Raw genomic sequence first — 21,909 nt, 5'->3', positions numbered from 1 at the left:
TGATCCTCAAACCACAAAGAGTCCCCAGCAAAGATTTCCCATAGCCTTCATTATCTTTCCTAAAACCACAAGGCACCCATGGAAAAATCCATACCTTTCCACTCTTCTGACTGTGCATTTCTGTGTTTTTCTGCTTACTCCCTACTGCATCTTCAGTGCGTAACACAGAGCTGGGGACAGAGTCAGGGCTCAAAAAATTTTTGTTGAAAAAAATTTTTTTTGTTGAATAAATAGATAAAATAGATGAAATTCTTCCTTCTCTAACTCTGGCAGATATTGATAAGGTGTACCAGAAAGCAAACCCAAAGCCCCAACCTCTCTACTTATAAGATAAAGGATTCACAGGCTCATCCTTTCTAAAACTTCAGTTTCCTCAGCTATAAACTGAGGATACAAATTTCTGTAACTATCTCATGGGGCTGCTGTGGGGATCAAATCAAACAAGATACTACATGAAAGACCGCTAAAAAGAATAAAATATCATGCAGATGCCAGATATCATTATTATTATTCATTATTATTCTGAGCCTATCTGTATCAATAATGGTGACTCAGTGAAAGAGGAGGGAAGATCCTATGAAGCAATAAATGCTGACTTGAAAACTCCCCAAGAATAGGCTAAGATACATGGCATGTGAAAATCCAATTTCTGGCTCTTCCTCTATCACAGAATTAGAGGTAGTCCTAAAAATAAGTCTCTACAGTTGGCATACCTATATCCTCTTGGTAGCCTGAAAACTCTTCCACTGCCCTGCAGGTAGCACTGAAAACTAAAGTCTTTGCCACATTAAAGAGGCCATGCTATACATTGTCCTGGACTAGATGGTGCTTCCCAAACTAAAAGTACACACAGCAGGAGGCCTTAAGCCCAATGATCAGAGCTAGGAGGAAGAAATAGGGTGAATGAAGGAGGCAGAGAACCACTCACTTGGCTGGGGGCAGGGACAACATCTTGTGCATGGTGGAGGTCATTCGGTCTCTGCCCAGACTGAAGGCATCCTTAGTCAGGGACACAGCTTCCTTGGTGAGGTCCATAGTGGCATGGAGAGCCTCTTTTGTGGCATCCTTGGTCATGTGAATAGCACTTGACAATTCTCCCTCAATGTTCTTCAAGGGGATGAGCTCAGCCTGTCCATTCACAGCGGTATCCCTGCCACTTGGGGGCTTCAACACAGCCGGTGAGGTGGATGCTTGAGCTCTGCTCAGTCTCTTGGCCTGTAAGGAATCGACTGCCTCATGGCCCTTCCCTGCCTCCTGCTGTGCAAGAGAATCTGAATCCTGTAGTTCTCCATTGCTAGGGAGAGGCAATGGCCTATCCTGGGATGCATCCAGATTTTCAATGCCACTATCCTCCAGAACCTTCTCAGGGCTTGCTGGGCCCTGGTCTGAAGAGGCATCAGACTTCAGCTCCCTATCCTCTGAAGGAGACAACTCTGAATCTATGAGGCTGGTGGTATCTGAACCTGCCGAGTCAGCTTCAACAGTCCCAGGGGTAGGATGCATGAGCAGAGCCACCTCAGCACTGGGGAAGAGGACCCCAATGCAAGCTGTCTGGTCCTGCAGGGGAGACCCAGTCATGGCCTCTGTATCCTTAGTCAGTTGTTCTTGAAGACCCTGTAGCACCTCCTTCAGGCGCAGTAGAGCCAAGTACTGGTAATGGTCAAGCCTCACACGGACATGTGCAGGGGAGTGTACAAGCATGTGAACATCTGCTGCATCCTCGAGCTCAGTCAGAGGCCCTTTGTTGTCCACACTACTGCTGCCTTCTCGCAAAACATCCATGACTTCTGTAAGGCCTGACAGGCTTTTCAAATCATGTTCAGTCTTTGACCTCTGATGGGACACAGTGTCTGGGGCAAGGACCTCAGACTGGACAGGACTGCCAAAGCTAGCTGATGGTTTCAACCTCCCTTCTGTGGCCAAAAGGAGCTTCCGTGCCTGAGCTTGCTGCCAGCGGAGGGGCAGACAGGCCCAAATGGACAAGGGAAAGGGGGCCACAAAATTCAAGGTATGGCCTTTGAAGTTCTCTGTTCCCTCAAAATCCAAGGAGATCTGGGTGAAGTGGATGGACCAGAGATCCTGGGAAGCCTTAAGCCTCTGGGGAGGGAGGGTACTGGGTTGAGAAAGGCGGGAATCCATCTGGAAAGCATGATGTAAAAAAAGCATGTGCAGAAGGCTAAAGCCACCTGGAACCTTGGGAAAGTGAACATAATTGGAATGAAAGAACTCAGCAGCCGCAAAACCTCGGAAGAGACTTTGGAGGTCTAGACAACTACAATGTGGGGCATGACGTGTATTGGTGGCAGTCATGCCTGATGCAGAAAAGACAAGGGCCTGAGGACGATGCAACCCAGCCTGCTCTCTCTTCTCCAGCGGGAAGCTCACCTTCAGAGAGAAAATGAAACCCGATTCAGAATGGACATCTGAGTAGCTCTGCAACCTATCATTGATACACATGTGAAAGACTGTTTTTCTTGTATCAAAGGGACAGAGCAGAACCCTGGATTATAGCCATGGGAGAAATGCAACTATGGCTGCCAACAGGGAACGAAATCCCACTCTCCCCTACCTTCAACCAGAAAGCATCTAGTCGAATATCCAAGTGTTCATCTTTCTGGCTTGAATCTTCCAGCTTGTAGATAGCTTTGAACTGCTCCAAGCTGCGGTATAAATCCAGGCAGAAGAGGTTTCCCCAGAGCAAGCTGACAGGATCCACAGTAAATGTCAGACCATTTAACTGAATGTAGAGATTGGGACAGGGAACTGGAAAGCAGGAAAAAAAGGAATCGCCATGTACAAAGTAGCACCTTGACCCTTACTTACCAGCTAAAATTCATTTTATTATGAAGAAAGCAAAGATGCATTCTCATACAAGGGAGAGTTTGTAACAAAGGTGTTCTCAACTAACTCAAACACCTAAAATTCCAACATCAAATGAGAATATAAGCCATGGCCCCAAGGCTGGCAAATGTGAAGAGCATGAGCTAAACAGTAAGAAGTGACCAGATGAGATGCTTACCTGGAAGCTCCTGATTATCGGGGAAGTAATACTCTGTGAACTCAATATGAATGGCAGAGACCTGAGTGGGTAGGTTGTGAAGTTTGCGACTACAGGAAAGGAGTGTAGATGGCTTCTTACTTGGCTGTCCAGCTGTAGAAACCTACATAATCACACACAAGTTGCTGTTAGAATCTGTACAGCATATAGAATAGAATTTCCTCAATTTCCTGAGGTTGTATAAAGCTACTACAATCCTTCCAAAATCTGTCACAGGGAGAAGAGTGTTTTTCACACGTGTAGCAGGCATTTTCACACCTGCCTAACACCATCTGCAAGTGCACTTCTCTCAGGGGAAGGTTTGAAGTGGGGTATTCAGAGGAAACTGGGGAAATCCCAGCTCCTGATCTCAGCAGCCATGCTCAGAAAGAAACAGACCAATGTATCAATCCACTCAGAAGTGAGGGAAGCAGCCCCTGAAGTCCACGATCTTGTTCACATCTGCTGCCTGCCAAATGAACTGCTTGACCCCTTTCCAACCATGCCTCCCTGTGTCCTGGGCTTCTCACCTGGTGAATGTCCAAGTCATCCACCCGTATTACCATACAGCTAGAACGTAAGCGATTCCATGCTGGAGGCCGAAAAGCAGCTTGTCGGCCCTGAGAGGGGCTTCTCTCAAGGGAGTTCTTTTGAGGACTGGAGAGAGAATCTAAGTAAAAACAAGAAGGTAGGAAAGATAATCGGGTACATTCAACTCTCATTATTAATAGAATTAAAAGTAAAAATCCTAAGATCGTTAAGGCTATAGGTAGGAAAGAGAGCTTAACACTGCCTAGCGCCTAGAAGGAACTCAAAATTCATACTCTCCTTAAGACCAACGCAACAGCCTACTGAATAAAGGAGGTAACAGCCTCTCTTCTACACTGCAGCTATTCCTGAAGACAACTAGGACTCTGTAAAGAAAAAAAGTCACTGATATCTCTCCATGGGATGAGGTTGGGATAATTAGCTAGTCCAGTGCTTTATCTTCACTGGATATTCAAAGGTAACTAGCAAGAGGCTAAGCAATGGGAGTCCTCCAGCTCTTTGTAACCTACCTGCTTTCCTCCGGAAGGGAGAGTCCAGCCCCAGGTGCCAGGGAGGTTTGAGACCCGTCTCCTCATGCCACTTCTCCATTTTACTCTGAAATTCCATCACCAGCTTCTGGGCCCACTGGCCTCGGGTCTCCATGGCCTCACAGTGCCGTACCCAATGTTTGCAGCTGTCACCTATGCAACAAAGAAGCAAGAAGATTTTAGTCCAAGACCACGATCCAACATCCCAATTTTTCCCTTCCATTGGTATAGTCATAGTTCAGAATCTGATCCTGTATCCCAATGCAGATTTCTATGGGATAAGTAAAAATCATCTAGTGAGAACAACTCAAGTTCTTCTGGATTCCATATGTGATTTTTCCCTAAGGTTCCCTAAAGACCAGCTGCTGACTGTCACCATCTTTGACTATTAGACTATTAGACTATTAGAGAGGCTCTAAAACTACTGGAAGTAGGGGCAGAACATAGAGTCAAAAGCAAAATCTCAAGCACTGCCTCTCCTCCTACTCCTTCTTTATCACTCATAAAGAATCATTAATAGCAGACCCTGCAAGTTTCCAGAAGATGTCTTCTTCAAGAGGGCTATTCCCAACACCTCTCTGAGCTGAAATTCCTGGCACCCGCCTGCTGGGCAGTCAGGGATGAATCCAGGAATCTGTCCTCAGTACATGTGTAGCTGGGCAGCACCAGGACTGCTGCCATGCAGAACTGTCCTACCTGCCCAGTGGAAGGGGTAATAGTCAAAGGCCATCTTGCGAAAGGTAAGCTGCATTGCACCACCCATGAGTCTGTTTGCAGAGACACCTATAAAAGAAAAATAAGGATGAACAGTGGCAGAAGGAACAAAGAAGCCGAAACACCACTTTAAGTACTTAAAAATGCTCTTGAGGATCGGTTCCAAAGCCTGATTGATACACAAGTGCAATTGAAAGACCATGATGACCGGTGACTTGCAAGGCTGAGGCCCTCCTCTTCTGGTTTATAAAAGTCAATAGACAAGACCCCCAAAATGTATATTACATTATTTCTGTAAATGGCTGCCAGATTTCCAGAAAGGAAAAGACATTTCAAAACTCAGGATTCATGAATTACAGTCCTAGGTCTTCCACAGATACACTCTAAAACCCTTACCCCAAGGGTAAGATTGGTTCCCCCAAACCTAGCAATGCCAGGATTGTTCTGCCTCAGCACAATACCTGGAGAGGCATAAGCCAAACTCCCCCAAAAACAGAACCCCCATTGTTTCCTTTCACATCCTGGCTTCAGAGCTAATTAAGCAATCACGTACATACAAAGTACCTGAAGCAGGCTCCAGGCTCCAAGCCGTAATTGAACACTAAAACACTGCAGTAACAAGGACATTATAAAATATGCATAGAAGATATTGTAGGTACATTGGAATTTTTACCATTAAGTCAAATGATGTATTATGTTTACCTTGAATTTACATTTAATTCTTACTAAATGAATCAACTTTCCCTATTTCTACCTTATCTCTCCAACTATAAGAACTGTTAGCAAAGTAGTTAGAGTAGGAACTATTTCTCCTACATATCATATTATCTGACCTACCTTTCTATGTTCTACACTTCTATCCTATCTCTTATTAGGGTGAAGGGAAATACCATGGAATCCTCTAGGTGTAAGCTGATACACCTACAACCAGGAAGGTCATTTCCACCCAATCTAGATTTTACCACCCCAAGTTCTGGACTAATCACCATCCTACACTCGTGTTCCTGTTTCTCAACCTTTTTGTTTATTATCTCTAAGCCCATTTAGACATTTTTTCCCTAATTGCCCCTTCTCCATAAAATTTTCATACCACAGGTATACTATGTATGTTTATGTACTGTATGTGTGTTGTGGTTTTTTTAGTGTTTATTTTTGAGAGAGAGAGAGAGAGAGAGAGAGAGAGCGCTCGCGCGCGCATGGGCAGGGAAAGGGAAGAGAGAGGGAAACATAGAATCAGAAGCAGGCTCCAGGCTCTGAGCTATCAGCACAGAGCCCAACACAGGGCTCAAACTCACAAACTGTGAGATCATGACCTGAGCCAAAGTCAGACGCTTCACCCACTGAGCCACCCAGGCACCCCTATGTCTGTGCTTTATACATAAAAAGGATAAGCATAAAGTTTACTCCTTTTATTCAGTGCAGGGTTATGAAAGACAAATTCTTTTAAATTAAAATTTAAATTTAAAAACTTAAAGCTATTAATTTTTAACAACTTTATATTTCCTGGAGGTTAAGCATCTGACTTTGGTTCAGTCATGATCTCACAGTTCGTGAGTTCAAGTTCCACATCAGGCTCCCCGCTGGCAGTGCAGAGCCTGCTTGGGATTCTCTCTCTCTCTCATCTCTTCTGCCCCTTCCCAGGTTGCATGTGCTCACTCTCTCTCAGATGAATAAACTTAGAAATAAATATGGGGCGCCTGGGTGGCGCAGTCGGTTAAGCGTCCGACTTCAGCCAGGTCACGATCTCGCGGTCCGTGAGTTCGAGCCCCGCATCGGGCTCTGGGCTGATGGCTCAGAGCCTGGAACCTGTTTCCGATTCTGTGTCTCCCTCTCTCTCTGCCCCTCCCCCGTTCATGCTCTGTCTCTCTCTGTCCCAAAAATAAATAAACGTTGAAAAAAAATTTTTTTTTAAATAAAAAAAAAAAAAGAAAGAAAGAAATAAGTAAGTAAATAAATAAATAAATAACTATATTTCCTGCAAACCCTGTAAGGAAATGTATTTCTTATATAACTCATTATGTATCAAATTATATATGCAAATTAGCAATTTACAGAAACACATAACAGCAATATAATCAAACTTTTAATTATTCAAAAGTATTTTTAGAAGATGGTGGAACAGCATGGAAGTTTTTTGTGTCTCGCATTCATGACATACAGCTAGACCAAGACTAAACCATCCTGCACACCTAGAAAACTGATTTGAGATTTAACACAACAATCTGCACAACCTGAACCACAGAATTCAGCAGCAGGTCCATCTATTCAATTTTCTTTTTTTTTTCACTTCTTTTCTTTTTCTTGAATACAGAAAAAGTTGTTTTATTTTCAATTTTTATTAAAAATATTTTTCTTTAATTTTTTTACTGTATTTTGCACTTTTGTGTAAATTTTTTCAAATTCTATTTTACTTCCATCATTTTATTTTAGTCTACTTCAGTGTATTCACTTTTTCAAATTTTCAAATGGTTTCCTTTTTTTTCTCTTGTTTCTTTTCTTTTTCTTGAATACAGAAAGAGAAAAAATTCATTTTGATTTTTAATTTTTATCAAAAGTATTTTTAGCAAAACAAAGGAAAATTTAAATAAATTTCTTAAAATTAATGTCAGTGAACTTTTTTTTTTAAAGTAAGCTCAAGTAAGCTTTATGACCAACATGGAGCTTGAACTCAAAACTCTGAGATCAAGAATCATATGTTCTACCTACTGAGCCAGCCAGGCACTCCTTAGCAAATTTAACTTTTAACTTTTGCTTGATACAAGAAGATAACTTTTAGCTTAACTAGCTGCTAGGTATTCATTCAGACTGAGTCAATATTTTTTCTTTTCAGCACTTAATTCATGATTTGCTGAATAACCTGCAGAATTAAATAATAAAATATAGGGGTGTATGGGTGGCTCAGTCAGTTGATTTCGGCTCAGGTCATGCATGATCTCACAGTTCGTGGGTTTGAGTCCCGCATCAGGCTCTGTGCTGACAGCATGGTGCCTACTTGGGATTCTCTCTCTCCTTCTCTCTGTCCCTCCCTGCTTGCTCTCTATCTCTCTCTCTCCTCAAAAATAAATAAATATAAGGGGCACCTAGGTGGCTCAGTCGGTTAAGCGGCCGACTTCAGCTCAGGTCATGATCTCGCGATCCCTGAGTTTGAGCCCGGCGTCGGGCTCTGTGCTGACAGCTTAGAGCCTGGAGCCTGTTTCGGATTCTGTGTCTCCCTCTCTCTGACCCTCCCCTGTTCATGCTCTGTCTCTCTCTGTCTCAAAAATAAATAAACGTTAAATAAATAAATAAATAAATAAATAAATAAATAAATATTTAAAATAATAATAATTTTAAAATATAGACTTTTTATTTAATTCCTTTTTTAACATTTTTTTGTTAATTTTTGAGAGAAAGAAAGAGACAGAGAGCGAGTGGGGGAGGGGCAGAAAGAGAGGGAGACACAGAATCTGAAGCAGGCTCCAGGCTCCAAGCCATCAGCACAGAGCCCCATGCAGGACTCAAACCCACGAACTGCGAGATCATGACCTGTGCTGAAGTCGGTCACTTAACCGACTAAGCCACCCAGGCGCCCCTATTTAATTCTTAAAGTTCAAACCACGAAAGCACTAAGGCTCAAACAGAAACAACACTGACAAGTCAGCCAACCGGCATGTGCGGGCCACCTCTTACCATATGACTTTGAGATTAAGCAATCAGTTGGGAGAAAGACCTCTAATCACAGCCATCTATTCACCATAGTTTTTAGCAGTGATCTTCCATATTTTGTGTATCTTCCATGAACTCAGTGTCAGTGCTCCTCATGTGATATCCAAGAAAACCCAAAGAAAGAAATTAAATACCAAGGACTAAAGTTTTGTCATGTAGGGATTAAGCTTTAGAAGGATACAAACCAGTGTTATAGCTAAAATTTTCTTTCACCCCCACACTTCACCAAGGAACCAATTTTTAGTGTCTAGAATAGGCAAAAATCAAGACAGAAAGTACATCAGTGGTTGCTTAGAGTTGCAAAATGGGAAGAGACAGCTAATGGGTACATGATTTCTTTCAGGGAGGACAAAAATGTTCTACAATTAGACTGTAGTGATGATGATTATACAACCCTATAAATATACTAAAACCCCCCAAGTTGTATATTCTAAATGGGCAAATTGTATGGTATGTGAATTAGATCTCAATAAAGCTGCTTAAAAGGAAAGAGTCAATTTTCATCTGCTGCTGGCTGATACCATCCCTGTTAAAAATGCATGCCCAAGGCACTGGAGGGAGAGGGTTTCATGGCAACGCTCCCTCCAATGGAGTTATTCAGACCTAAAAGAACAACAAACTACATAGACTGAGCATATTAAAATAGGGTCTAGAATTGAAATCAAAATCAAATATAATTAGCAGTCACCAACATATTTAATTATAAATACATAATCAGATATGGGACATAAATGGTAAATAGTGTCCATAAATGACTAAAGTTCTCCAATGAGCTGTGGGATGAGGAAAGCTTGGCCTTAAGAGAGATAAAGAAAGAAAGTTTTTGGCTCACAGGCCTCATCCAGACGAAAAAGAGTTAAAAAGAAGCAAGTAAGGAGTGCCTGGGTGGCTCAGTCAACTGAGCTTCCTATTTCAGCTCAGGTCATGATCTCATGGCTCATGAGTTCAAGCCCCACACTGGGCTCACTGTTGCCAGCCTGTCAGCGCAGAGCCCACTTCAGATCCTCTGTCCGCCTCTCTCTACCCCTCCCCTGCTTGTGCTCTTCCCAAAATAAAAATAAAATAAAATAAAATGCGGTGACACTCTTTTCTCCATCAACCACTAACCTCTTCTCTGAATTTTTTTTAATGTTTATTTATTTTGAGAGAGAGAGAGAGAGAGAGAGAGAGAGAGAGACAGAGTGGAGTGGGGGAGGGGCAGAGAGAGAGGGAGACACAGAATCTGAAGCAGGCTTCAGGCTCTGAGCTGTCAGCACAGAGCCTGATGTGGGGCTCAAACCCATGAACTGTGAGATCATGGCCTGAGCTGAAGTTGGACTCTCAACCAACTGAGCCACTCAGGTGCCCTGCTTTTCTGAATTTTAAGAGATAGTGCTGCCCCACCTCAAGCCAAGGTGTCCCCAAGGACCCACCCAGTTTCCAATAATTTCACCTTTAATGCCACGGAATAGGTAAGTGTGTTACTCAAGGGCCCAACATCCCAGGCTATCATGTCCCTTAATGAGAAAAGAAGGTAGATGTAGCAAGGAGCCTCTAGAGCAGCACTGTCCAAAAGAATTTTCTGTGATGATGAGTATCTTCTATGGTCTGTAGATTATACTGAGTACTTAAAATGTGGGTGGTGCAAATTAGGGGCTGATTTTTTCATTTTATTTTATTTTAATTTTAACAGACACACGTGGCTATTGACTACCATACTAGACAGAGAGTTTGAAAACAATGCTATCCAACAGAAATATAACATGAGCCATAAAAATAATTTTAAATTTTCTAGTAGCCACATGGAAAACAGTTTTTTAAAAAGGTAAATTAATTTTAACAATACATACAACTTAAACCAATATAATCAATATATTATCATCTCAACATATAACCAATATGAAAATAATTATCAAGGTATTCTATACTCTTTTATTCTACTACATCTTCAAAATCCCATGTGGAAATTACACTTGCAACCAATCTCAATTTGGATCAGCCAACAGTAGTCATATGTGGCTGCATATCAGACAGAACAATTCCAGAGAACTTTAGAATGCTTTCTGTGCCACCTAGTTCTCCCTTCCCTTTTCTCCCCAGATCCCAGGAGAAGAGTCAAATTCACAAGAACTGTTCCTTATTCCTTTACAGAGTCATACATCACACCTGGGTATGGCAGGTTGGAAGTTTTCTCCCTATCTAAAACTATCTCATACAAAAAGTTCTTAAATTCCAGCAAATATATTAATTTAGCTAAATAAATAAATAAATAAATAAATAAATAAATAAATAAGGACTGCAAGGGAGGGTAGTCATTTACATCTTAGTGTGGGTTATGGGACCTTGTCACATGAAGACGACAGTGCTAAATACTCCTCATCAAGCAAAAGGGTCAAATTCTCAATAATACACTCTTAATAAAGACCTATGAAAAGATCCAAGACAAAACAAGAGGAAAAAACCCAAAGCCTTTATAGTAACACTTGGAAGAAACAACCAAACAAAACAATAATCGTTTTAGCAAAGAACTTCCAAAATAAGTGGGTGGCTAACCAGTGAGCAATTTATTTCCTGTGGTCGCAAAAGCAATCTTTATGTTGTCACTGCTCCTCTCAGCTCTCTCAGAGTGGGAGTAGACAGGGACTGAAGTCACTTCAACACCACAGAACAGCAAAGCAAGAAAGATAATGCTGCTTGGTGCCCCAGGAAGAAAAGGTAAATTCCCCCAAGGAAACTGAGTCTAGGGGTCATTAAAGAGGCAGACATTAATCTTCAGAAAGGATACAGCAGCACAAGAAAAATCTACCATATGAGAGCATCTAAAGCCAAGAGCTGGTGCAAAGGGGAGTATAAAGGAAATACAGACAGAGTATTAAAGGAAGAGGCAGCAAAGGAATAATAATACTGAGCATGTGCCTATAATTAAGGTCTTCCAATTCAGTATATTATTTCATTTGGGCCTGACAACAACCAATGAGGTAAACGAGTAAGATATGATTCAACTCAAGTTCACAAATGATGAAACTCAAAGAGGTTAAGCAAGAGGCTAAGTGATTTCCCCAAGACTCATGAAGACAAAATGAGTCAATTCCTTTTTCATTTTGAATAAAACATATATGTGTATGTAATACCAATGGCCCTAATGAATGTAAAAGCATGACAAGAATACAACATAACCTCTCTGCTTGGGAAGAGGGCATTTACACATAAAAATTATTTAAATTGACTCAAAAATCTGAAAATTCTGGGGTTTCCTATACTTGAATTTTCTTTCCTAATAGCTTCTATCAGTGGTCAGCATTGGCCAAGGTACACTGGGGAGAAAAGAAAGTATACAATGCTTGAGCTCTATCCTTGAAGATTCTGACTTAGGGAGGTCTAGGAATAGCATGGCACCTGTATCTTATTAAGTATTGCAGGTGGTCCTGCTGCCTTAAGGCTAAAGAGTACTACCTCACACCAACAAAAACAGAGATGCCACAGAGGCTGAGGCTCAAGGAATGCCCTGATTAAGGGAAGCCAACCAAAGTACTCCGTGGCATCTTGAAAAGAGCCTTCGGTCCCGAAGCTTTGTCCAGAGCTGAAGGCAGTGATGGACCACCCAGCCCAGGCTCAGGCCAAACAGGGTACCTGGCTCCCGAGACTGGCTATCGTCACAAATGTGCAGGTCCAGGCGGGAGATGAGCAGATGGTAGGAGGACTCTTTCACATCAAATTTCTCAAAGTACTGGCTGAGGCGGCTGCTGCTGCTGTTGCTGCTGCCTTGGCTGGCACCAAACGCCTGGGCCCAGGACTGCTGGGCACTGGGAGCAGGTGGAGTGATCTATATGTGACAGAGAGAAAAATAAGAAGTCCAAACCCAGGCAGGCTTCTCACAGGCTTTCTTAAGCTTTATTTCAGTCTGAAGAAAACCACATTTTAGCAAGATGACTCTTCCCTTTCATAAGTGTTCACCTGGTAGCTCACATAGGTCTGTCCCACCTAAATAACCCAAACTGCAAAAAGCCTAATTATAATTAGTGTAGTAATTGTCAGAGTTCTGTTCTGAGTTTGAATTGCCCCCCAAGCTTTGACCCCCCCAGGACTTAGCTCACTGATGCCAAAACACCTCCTACAGGAAGTCTTTCTTAAATGACCCCCTTCAGTCTGTGTAGTTAGATGCCTCTTCTTTGTGCTCTCATGGCACAGTGTCTACCTTTATACACATCATGTTGTAATAGCTTGTTGACAGTAAGTATTTTAAGACTGTGAAAGCTCCAAGGACAAACAAGAAGTTTATTATACTCTCCCTTTCCAGTGGCCAGCACTATGTAATAAGCTAACACACTGGAGGCACCCAATGAACAGAATAAATAAATAAATCAGACACACAAACAAAACCTATGCACATCTAGAAGTAAATGAAAAATGCTCCAAATAAGCCTAATAAAGTCTAGACTCTACCTATGTTGATATGAATTAGGTCTGGCCTACCATCTCCCTAGCCCCACGCCTCTAACCTGTACAGGTTCAGGGGCCAGGCTCTTCCTCTGCTGGGCTGACTTCTCCATGGCCTCACTCAGCGACTCTGCATACTTCATCATAGCCTTGAGCTGTGAGTCAGTCAGCACCCAGAGCAGATCATCCAACAGGAACATCAGCTTGGAGGCTACCACATTGCAATCTTTGGTCTGAAGGAGCCACACAGAACATGAAGTTCAACATCTTGTATTATTCCAACTCAAAGTGACTCTTGCCCAGTTAATTTCAGAAATGGCTTTTAATCCCCAGAACATGAAAGGAAAGCAACAACCACTGTGGAGAGTCCATTTCTTACAAAGCTACTGATGTTTTCTGCAATTAACAAGAAGCAGGAAAAGTGAACTGCTAGGTGCCTAGGTCCATGTCCCTGTATATGGGTAAAAACTGTGGTTTCCAAAATACAGATGACAAGGAGGTGGAAATGTTCACAGAAATGTTCTGTGCAACACTAAATTACAGGCCTGTCCTTTTCAATTGTCATTCCTAGAGCCAGTAACATTCCAAGAGAGAATACCAACTCCCAGGATGTGTAGGAGAATAAAAGATGGAAGTTTTCATGAGGGCAGAAAATATACTCACTCTTCTTTTGAGGGCTATTTGGATCCTGCCTTGGTTGGTAATAAGCCTCAATGGAGTGGTGACTGGATCCTGATCACCATTGTCGGTAGCATCTGCCTCAATTCGAAGTGTTTGCCAAGTTATTTCCTTAAATGTTAAAACCTGGAAGGAGAGAGAGTAAACTCCCTTAATTCTGTGGATGAAATTAACCAAGAGGCAGGAAGTCCAAGGGGGAAAAGACTGGCAAAGCAGAAACCCCCACCATTCTCGGTTGGGATCCCACCAATAGAATGCAGAGATCCCTAAGTGAGGAAAGGATGCAGCAGTAACACTGGACAGAAGGGCTTCTTGGGTTCACAGGAATAAGGGCAATATCTGAGGAAATCCCCAAAGCAGGAACAGTATCCTTTAAAAAGAAGTCCTATTCTGGATCTCCCCATTCTCTTCTCTTGCAATACTACGGTTGTCACCTCTCCTCGGCGGGGGTCAGTGATGCGGGTGAGGCGGAGGTCACTCTGCTGCCAGTTGGGGTTGACACTGTAGCCCTGGAGCTGCCACAATTCAAAAGAAGCGTGGAAGGCCTTGGAGTGAATCTTGATGGTGATGGAATTGACGATGATGAACATTCCCTCCACCACCTTCTCGGCAAAGCCATACTCACTACAACAAATGAGGCAGACCAATGTTCAGAATCATGTGAGAGTCTGTGCACACTCTGTGCTGGAAGACATCAGACAAGATTATTAACAGTGTCTCTCTTTGGGTGCTAGAACTGTGGATGGTTTCTTTCTTTATTTCTCTTTTCATATATATATATATATATATATATATATATATATATGTGTATATATATATATATATATATGTATATATATATATATATAAATTTGAGAGAGGCAGAGACAGTGTGAGTGGGGGGAGGGGCAGAAAGAGAGGGAAAGAGAGAATCCCAAGCAGGCTGTGTACTGTCAGTGCAGAGCCCGGCTCAGGGCTTGAACTCACGAAACTGTGAGATCATGACCTGAGCTGAAACCAAGAGTTGGACACTTAACTGACTGAGCCGCCCAGGTGCCCCTACACTTATAGCTTTTAAATTTTGAAACTTTTATATGATGCAGTACTTTTTTAATGAGATTTTTTGAAGAGTGAAATAAAAGAAAAAGAGTGGACCTGGAAATAAACTCCATTCTGTTAGAAAGAATAAATGTGAAAATATTTTTATAGCCTACAAACTACATGAATTTGAATGCTGTGTGTGAGGGGAGGTATATCTATGGAAAGAAAACACTAGGTTTCTATAAAATATTCAAAGGCCTAGCAGACTCTGCAAAGGTAGTGGAAATGGGAAGAAGTACAATCATATGAACAAGAGGTCAACAGCAATCCCAACTCTACCCTGCCAAATATAATCCAAAGAGCACAGCTAGATGTACTTCCACAGTGAAATGGCAAAGAGAGGGATGAAGGCAATCTTACAGTCCTTCTGGATGTAGAAAACACACATACTCTTGACATGTAAATGAAATCAGTTTTCATTACAAGAGATAAAAGGAAGGCTTAGAAATTATAAACTTGAAAAATATTTTTTTTCAATTTATATCACAAAGGGCTAACATCTCTAATATATAAGGGGCTTCAAGAAACTGAAAAGAAAAAGGCTGACAGGCCAATAAAAATGGGCCAGAGTATGGACATTTCACAGAGAAATAAGTGCAAATGATATTAAACATTAAACATTATAAGTAATTTTATCATCCTCAATGGGGAAAAACTGAGAGCTTTCCCACTAAGGTCAGGGACAAGACAGGGATGTCTACTCTTACCACTGTTATTCAACATAGTATTGGAAATCTTAGCTTCTGCAGTCAGACAACACAAAGAAATAAAAGGCATCCAATTTGGCCAGGAGGAGGTCAAACTTTCACTCTTTGCAGATGACATGATACTCTATATGGAAAACCCAAAAGAGTCCACCAAAAAACTGCTAGAACTGATTCATGAATCCAGCAAAGTTGCAGGATATAAAAGCAACACACAGAAATTGGCTGCATTCCTATTCACCAACAGTGAAGCAACAGAAAGAGAAATCAAGGAATCGATCCCATTTACAATTGCACCAAAAACCATAAAATACCTAGGAATAAATTTAACCAAAGAGGTGAAAAATCTATACACTGAAAACTATAGAAAGCTTACAAAAGAAATTGAAGAAGACACAAAAAAAATGGAAAAAGATTCCATGCTCCTGGATAGGAGGAACAAAATATTGTTAAAATGTTGATACTACCCAAAGCACTCTACATATTTAATGCAATCCCTATCGAAATACCTCCAGCATTCTTCACAGAGCTAGAACAAACAATACTAAAATTTGTATGGAAACAGAAAAGACCCTGAATAGCCAAAGCAATCTTGAAAAAAGAAAACCAAAGCAGGAGGCATCACAATCCCGGACTTCAAGCTATACTACAAAGCTGTAATCATTAAGACAGTATGGTACTGGCACAAGAACAGACACTCAGATCAATGGAACAGAATAGAGAAGTCTCTTCAGCAAGTGGTGCTGAGAAAACTGGACAGCAACATGCAGAAGAATGAACCTGGAACCACTTTCTTGCACCATACACAAAAATAAACTCAAAATGAATGAAAAACCTGGGGCGCCTGGGTGGCGCAGTCGGTTAAGCGTCCGACTTCAGCCAGGTCACGATCTCGCGGTCCGTGAGTTCGAGCCCCGCGTCAGGCTCTGGGCTGATGGCTCGGAGCCTGGAGCCTGTTTCCGATTCTGTGTCTCCCTCTCTCTCTGCCCCTCCCCCGTTCATGCTCTGTCTCTCTCTGTCCCAAAAATTAAAAAAAAAAAAAAATAAACGTTGAAAATGAATGAAAAACCTAAATGTAAGACAGGAAGCCATCAAAATCCTCCAGGAGAAAGCAGGCAAAAACCTCTGTGATCTTGCCCGCAGCAACTTCTTACTCAACACGTCTCTGGAGGCAAGGGAAACAAAAGCAAAAATGAACTACTGGGACCTCATCAAAATAAAAAGCTTCTGCACAATGAAGGAAACAATCAGCAAAACTAAAAGGCCACTGACAGAATGGGAGAAGATATTTGCAAACAACATATCAGATAAAGGTTTAGTATCCAAAATCTATAAAGAACTTACCAAACTCAACACCCAAAAAACAAATAATCCAGTGAAGAAATGGGCAAAAGACATGAATAGACACATCTCCAAAGAAGACATCCAGATGGCCAACCGACACATGAAAAAATGCTCAACATCACTCATCATCAGGGAAATAGAAATCAAGACCACAATGAGATACACCTTATGCCTATAATAACTTCTAGGCCTTCCTTTTATCTCTTAAAATGAAAACTCGAGCAACAACAGATGTTGGTGAGGATGTGGAGAAAGAGCATCTCTTTTGCATTATTGGTGGGAATGCAAGCTGATGCAGCCACTCTGGAAAACAGTATGGAGGGCCCTCAAAAAATTAAAAATAAAAGTACCCTACAACCCATCAATTGCATACTAGGTATTTATCCAAGGGATACAGGTGTGCTGTTTCAAAGGGACATATGCGCCCCAATGTTTATAGCAGCACTATCAACAATAGCCCAAAGAGCCCAAATGTCCATCAATGGATGAATGGATAAAGACGATGTGGTGTATACACACACACACACACACACACACACACACACACACACAATGGAGTATTACTCAGCAATGAAAAAAGAATGAAATCTTGCCATGTGCAACTACGTGGATGGAACTGGAGGGTATTATGCTAAGTGAAATTAGTCAGAGAAAGACAAAAATCATATGACCTCACTCATATGAGGACTTTAAGACACACAACAGATGAACATAAGGCAAGGGAAACAAAAATAATATAAAAACAGGGAGGGGGGCCAAAACATAAGAGACTTAAATATGGAGAACAAACAGAGGGCTACTGGAGGGGTTGTGGGAGGGGGGATGGGCTAAATGGGTAAGGGGCACTAAGGAATCTACTCTTGAAATCATTTTGCACTATATGCTAACTAATTTGGATGTGAATTTTTAAAAATAAAAAAAAAAACATTGAGTAATTCAACCTCATTCATAAATCAAAACTATAATGAGAGACCCTTAATTTATAACAGAGGTGAGAGTGCAGTAGGGAAAAGATGGTCTTTCAGTAACAATGCACTGTCAATTTGAAGATATCAACAGAGAAAAAATAATACTGACCCCTATCATACATCAAACAAAAAAAAATAATCAGTTTAAAGGTCAAACAATAAAAGTTTTAGAAGAAAGCAAAGAGTATCTTCAAGCCGTAGGACAGGAAAAGAGCCCTTAAAAAGACACAAAAAGGGAAAAATTGATACTGGACTACATTAGAATTAATAATTTCTGTTCAACAAAAAAACAACATTAAGGTTGATATTGTGGGGCACCTGTTGGTTGAGCGTCTGACTCTTGAGTTTGGCTCAGGCCATGATCCCAAGATCATGGGATCGTGCCCCAAACTGGGCTCTGCACTGAGCAGGGAGGCTGCTTAGGATTCTCCTCCCTCTTTCTGCCCCTCTCCCTGGCTCATGCTCTCTCTCTCTCTCTCTAAAAAAAAAAAAAAAAAAAAAGTGATAGTGATGTTCAACATCACTCATCATCAGGGAAATGCAAATCAAAAACGACAATGAGATATCACCTCACATCTGTCAGAATGGTTAGTATCAAAATAACAAGAAACAAGGAATTTTGCCAAAGATGTGGAGAAAAGGGAACCTTTGTGCACTGTCGGTGGGAATGGCAATTTGGTGCAGCCCCTGTGAAAAACAATATGGAGGCTCCTCAAAAAAACTAAAAGTAGAAGTATCAATCTCAAGAAGCAAGAAAAGTCTCAAATACACAACCCAACCTTACACCTAAAAGAGCTAGAAAAGGAACAATAAATAAAGCCTAACATCAGCACAAGGGAAATAATAAATTATAGCAGAAATAAATGATATAGGAACAAGCAAACAACAACAACAAAACTAAACAGAACAGATCAAGAAACTAAGCGCTGGTTCTTTGAAAGAATTAAAATTGATAAACCCCTAGCTAAACTTCTCAAAAAGAAAAGAGAAAGGACACAAATAAATAAAATCACCGATGAGGGAGGAGAGATCAAAACCAACACCACAGAAATATAAACAATTATTAGAGAATATTATGACAAATTATATGCCAACAAACTGGGAAACCTGGAAGAAACGGACAAATTCCTAGAAACTCACACACTACCTGTTTTCTGAAACAGAAAGAAAGAAAATTTGAACAGGCAAAGAAACGGAATCAGTAATCAAAAATACCCCAACAAATGAAAGTCCAGGTCCAGATAGCTTCCCAGGGAATTCCTACCAAACATTTAAAGAAGAGTTAATACCTATTCTTCTCAAACCATTCCAAAAAATAGAAATAAAAGGAAAACTTTCAAACTCATTCTATGAGGCCAGCATTACCTTGATTTCAAAACCAGACAAAGACCCCACAAAAAGGAGACTTATAGGCCAATATCCCTGCTGAACATGGATGCAAAAATTCTCAACAAGATACTAGCAAATTGAATCTAATAGTACATTAAAAAATTATTCACCACAATCAAATGGGATCTATCCCTGGGCTGCAGGGGTGGTACAATATTTGTAGATCAATTGACGTGCTATACCACATTAATAAAAGAAAGGATAAGAACCATACCATCCTCTCGATGGATGCAGAGAAAGCATTTGACAAAATACAGCATCCATTCTTGATAAAAACCCTCAACAAAGTATGAGATGGAACATACCTCAACATTGTAAAGGCCATGTACGAAAGACCCACAGCTAATATCATCCTCAACTGGGAAAAACCGAGAACTTTTCTCCTAAGGTCAGAAACATGACAGGGATGTCCACCCTCACCATAGTTATTTAACATAGTACAAGAGGTCTCAGCCTCAGCAATTAGACAACAAAAAGAAAAAAAAAAAAAAGCATCCAAATCAGCAAAGAAGAAGTAGAACTAATACATGAATTCAGCAAAGTTGCAGGATATAAAATCAACGTACAGAAACCTGGCATTTCTATACACCAATGATGAAGCAGCAGAAAAAGAAATCAAGGAATTGACCCCATTTACAATCGCACCAAAACCCATAAAATAACTAGGAATAAATCTTAAAAAAGAGTTTAAAAGACCTGTACTCTGAAAACTATAAAACATTTATGAAAGAAACTGAAGAGGACACAAAGGAATGGAAAAACATTCCATGCTCATGGATTGGAAGAACACACACTGTTAAAATGTATATACTACCCAAAGCAATATACACATTTGATGCAATCCCTATCAAAATACCTCCAGCATTTTTCACAGAGCTAGAATGAATAATCCTAAAATTTATATGGAATACCACAAAAGACCCCAAATAGCCAAAGCAATCCTAAAAAAGAAAAGCAAAGCTGGAGGGGTGCCTGGGTGGTTCAGCTGGTTAAGCATCCAACTCTTGATTTCCGCTCAGGTCATGATCTCACGGTTCAGGAGACTGAGCCCCAAGTGCGGCTCCACACTGAGAGAGTACAGAGCCTGCTTGGGATTCTCTCTCTCTCCTCTCTCTCTCTCAAAAATAAATACATGAAAAAAAAAAAAGCAAAGCTGGAAGCATCACAATTCTGGATTTCAAGCTATATTATAAAGGTGTAGTCATCAAGACAGTATGGTACTGGCACAAAAACTGACATATAGATCAATGGAACAGGACAGAAAGCCCAGAAATGGATCCACAACTATATGGTCAACTCATCTTCAACAAAGCAGGAAAGAATACCCAATGGAAAAAAGGCAGTCTCTTCAACAAATGATGTTGGGAAAACTGGACAGCAACATGTAGAAAAATGAACCTGGACCACTTTCTTACACCATACACAAAAATAAATTCAAAACGGATGAAAGACCTAAATGTGAAACAGGAAACCATCAAAATCCTAGAGGAGAAAACAGGCAACAACCTCTTTGACCTCGGCTGGAACAACTTATTAAACACGTCACCAGAGGCAAGGGAAACAAAAGCAAAAATGAACTATTGGGACCTCATCAAGATAAAAAGCTTCTACACAGAGAAGGAAACAATCAGCAAAACTAAAATGCCACCTATGGAATAGGATATTTGCAAATGACATATCTGATAAGGGGTTAGTATCCAAAATCTATAAAGAACTTATCAAACCCAAATAACCTAATCAAGAAACAGGCAGAAGACATGAATAGATATTTTTCCAAAGAAGACATCCAGATGGCTAACAGACACACGGAAAGATACTCAACATCACTCATCATTGGGGAAATACAAAATCAAAACCATGATGAGATATCACCTCACACCTGTCAGAATGGCTAAAATTAACACAAGAAACAACACGTGTTGGTGAGCGTGCAGGGAAAGGAGAACCCTCTTGCACTGTTGGTGGGAATGCAAACTGGTGCAGCTACTCTGGAAAAGAGTATGGAGGTTCCTCAAAAAGTTAAAAATAGAACAACCCTATGACACAGCAATTGCACTACCAGGTATTTACCTAAAAGATACAAAAATTCAGATTTGAAGAAGTACATGCACCCCGATGTTTATAGCAGCATTATCAACAATAGCCAAACTATGGTGAGAGACCAAATGTCCACTGACTGATGAATGGATAAGGAAGATGTGGTATGTATGTATGTGTGTATATATGTGGTATGTATACACACACACACACACACAGGAATATTAGCCATCAAAAAGAGTGAAATCTTACCATTTGCAACAACATGGATGGAGCTATAATGTATTATGCTAAGCGAAATAATCAGAGAAAGACAAATACTGTATGATTTCATTCATATGTGGAATTTAAAAAACAAAACATATGAAAATACGGGAGAGGGAAAGAAGAGAGAGGGAAACAAACTATAAGAGACTCTTTTTTTTTTTTTTTTTTTTTTTTTTTTGAGAGAGAGACAGAGCATGAGTGAGGGAGGGGAAGAGAGAGAGAGGGAGGCAGAATCTGAAGCAGGCTTCAGGCTCCACACTGTCAGCATAGAGTCTGATGCTGATGCGGGACTTGAACTCACGCTGATGCAGTGCTCAAACTCACGAGGCGTGAGATCATGACTTGAGCCGAAGTCAGACACTTAACCAACTGAGCCACCCAGGTGCCCTATAAGAGACTCTTAAGGATAGAGAACAAACTGAGGGTTGATGGAGGGAGGTGGGTGGGGGATGGGCCAGATGGGCGATGGGTATTAAGGAGGGCACTTGTTATGA

At 41.0% G+C, this 21,909-nt stretch overlaps 1 protein-coding gene across 2 annotated transcripts in view; it reads right to left on the bottom strand.

The window, feature by feature from the left end:
- The window catches only part of UHRF1BP1 (UHRF1 binding protein 1), a 72,172-nt gene that overhangs the window by 14,793 nt on the left and 35,470 nt on the right, over positions 1-21,909 (bottom strand). For both annotated transcript variants that reach the window (XM_030315301.1, XM_030315302.1), the window contains exons 5-14: positions 14,061-14,250; positions 13,612-13,752; positions 13,011-13,181; positions 12,142-12,334; positions 4,810-4,896; positions 4,096-4,266; positions 3,568-3,707; positions 3,020-3,161; positions 2,570-2,763; positions 929-2,385 (exon numbers count right to left, since the gene is read on the bottom strand). In XM_030315301.1, the coding sequence (XP_030171161.1) occupies positions 929-2,385; positions 2,570-2,763; positions 3,020-3,161; positions 3,568-3,707; positions 4,096-4,266; positions 4,810-4,896; positions 12,142-12,334; positions 13,011-13,181; positions 13,612-13,752; positions 14,061-14,250 (2,886 nt within the window). The remainder of the gene's footprint in view (positions 1-928; positions 2,386-2,569; positions 2,764-3,019; positions 3,162-3,567; positions 3,708-4,095; positions 4,267-4,809; positions 4,897-12,141; positions 12,335-13,010; positions 13,182-13,611; positions 13,753-14,060; positions 14,251-21,909) is intronic.

This window comes from Lynx canadensis, chromosome B2, assembly GCF_007474595.2.
Source record: "Lynx canadensis isolate LIC74 chromosome B2, mLynCan4.pri.v2, whole genome shotgun sequence".
NCBI classification, from domain to species: domain Eukaryota; kingdom Metazoa; phylum Chordata; class Mammalia; order Carnivora; family Felidae; genus Lynx; species Lynx canadensis.
Note: the sequence above shows the minus strand (reverse complement) of the source record. Positions and strands in the feature narration are given on the sequence as shown.